The sequence below is a fragment of the Macrobrachium nipponense genome, chromosome 31, assembly GCF_015104395.2.
Source record: "Macrobrachium nipponense isolate FS-2020 chromosome 31, ASM1510439v2, whole genome shotgun sequence".
NCBI lineage: Eukaryota > Metazoa > Arthropoda > Malacostraca > Decapoda > Palaemonidae > Macrobrachium > Macrobrachium nipponense.
Window position 1 is genome coordinate 7,058,599 of NC_061093.1, and position 1,939 is coordinate 7,060,537.

The 1,939-nt window shown below is 43.8% G+C and overlaps 1 protein-coding gene across 1 annotated transcript; it reads right to left on the reverse strand.

Moving 5' to 3' along the window:
• Positions 1-302: 302 nt before the first annotated feature.
• LOC135206425 (cuticle protein AMP1A-like) lies at positions 303-1,688 on the reverse strand. Its single transcript, XM_064237804.1, has 3 exons — positions 1,547-1,688; positions 874-1,118; positions 303-654 (listed from the first exon to the last, which is right to left on the reverse strand). Exons 1-3 carry the CDS (start codon positions 1,553-1,555, stop codon positions 417-419), a joined length of 492 nt encoding a protein of 163 aa, XP_064093874.1. The 5' UTR covers positions 1,556-1,688; the 3' UTR covers positions 303-416.
• Positions 1,689-1,939: the final 251 nt, after the last annotated feature.

Below are 1,939 nucleotides of genomic sequence, written 5' to 3' on the forward strand. Positions count from 1 at the left end.
CAACAGACTCCACTGTCCAGTACTTCTCTGACCAGGCGAATGAAATCTATTACAGAGTAGTATTGATAAGATTCTCTCTGTTCAATGTGATTCCCATAACAAGGGATATTTTCTTCCTCAAATCTGTCATTATATTTCACAATCATATATCAAGACCTTATGAAAAATCTTATCTAAAAAATTTAAACCTTCTGAACCTGTAGCATGCCTGGGGAGTCTGTCATAATCACCAACGAGTCACATGTTGCCCAAGAAACCATCATAGTATTAGATTTTCTTTTGGATAAAAAATATTATAAATATACAGTATTAGTTTTAATTTACAGAAGCTAGGTACAATTTGAAATAAATAGACAAAATAAAAAAAATGTTTCGGAATTCAAGTCAGCAAGAGGATTCATTGTCCGCCAGACGTTTTAATTGGGCCTCCCATAAGAGGTGGATGGGGCACGGACGGAGGCTGACCTCTCGAAGGATCCTTCACGCCCACGGCGAGCGTCTTCCTCAGCGGCAAAGGCGATCTGGTCGAGGACGAACTGGGGAATTGGGTGGGGGAATTCGGGAGCCACTGGCAGGAGGTCGGACTCGGGCTGGAAGCCGTTTTCGTTGGCCACGAACTTTACTAGAACCTCGGTGCCATCAGGAGCAGTGTAGCTGTGGGAAATGGAAAGTACCTTAGCGAAAAACTTTGCCGTTTTTTAAAGTGGTTCTTAATTCTGTTCAGGGTGAACGCTGAGGCTGCAGGGTTTTCCATACAGTGGCAGTAGTAACTAGATTTTCCAGGGTCTGTGGGAGGTGTAAACCCCTTGACCTTCAAGCACAATGTCGAGGAACTAACCCCTATACTGACATAAATTATAGCCCAATACTCACGAGTACTGTCCGGCCTGGATAACAGCCCCATTTTCAGCATCGGGCGATCCAGCCTTAGCGAAGTGGATGCCGTTGGCGGCCTCGAATTCGACGTTGAATCTACCGTCTTCCTCCATAATTCTTTCGTCCCTCAAGATGGCCACGCGTTCTCCCGAGTCAGATCTGGTCGAAGAAGCAGCAGGGGCTTCGTATCTGGTTGACTGAGGGGCAGCACAAGCCACTGTGACGAGGATGGCGAAGATCACCTTGATATTAAAGTAGGACATTTCGTTAGATGCGGCCCTCTCAGTTGCATATCTATTGACTCAAAATTTTCTTTCTTGCTTCTTTAATCTCCAAAGTCATTACCATTTCCCATATTGTAATTCTTAGCGTCTATGGAATTTAGCGGCAAAGAAATCACAGAAGTTTTGTGAGGGTAGGCCATGCTTCATAATACAAAGAAAGAAAGCTGCCGTAACGTTAAAGAACTCATTACAAAATAAGAAGATGAATATCAGGAGACGATATACTGATTTTAAGACGATTCATATCACCGTCCTGGGCAGCAAATGTTTTTTTCTTTCGAGGGAAAACAGAATGTAATGTGGGGAGAGAAAGAAAGAAAACATAGAGAATGAGGCAGGCCAAAATATCAAAAAGGTTAGAAGAGCAAATTCAAGCGAGCACTTACGAACTTCATGTTGGCTGAGTTACGAGCAACTGATGTGGAAAAGGTCTCGATTTGGCCTTATATACTCGTTAGCAAGTCATCCGCAGTGGGCGGATATCTCGAAGTGACACGATACCTTGCTCGTCCTTGGCTCAGCCCGAGTAACACTCGTATTCGTTATCTTTTTATCATGAATCGTTACCCAATGCCTTGCTTCATCTTGTGGACTGGCTGGAGTTAGTTGGATTACAAAGATGGAATCGCTATATGACGACGTCAAAGCAGCATCAGATAGAGAAAGAGAGAGAGAGATAGAGAGAGAGAGAGAGAGAGAGAGAGAGAAGAAGAAAGAAAGAGAAGAAAGAGAGAAGAGAGAGAAGAGATGAGAGGGGGGGGGGGGCGATTATTTGCAGT

What these genes read in the sequence shown, in the direction of transcription:
- LOC135206425 (XM_064237804.1), bottom strand. An exon ending in ATCCAGGCCGGACAGTACTC is followed by an intron (nt 655 to 873) that starts GTGAGTATTGGG and finishes CATTTCCCACAG; the next exon opens with CTACACTGCTCCTGATGGCA.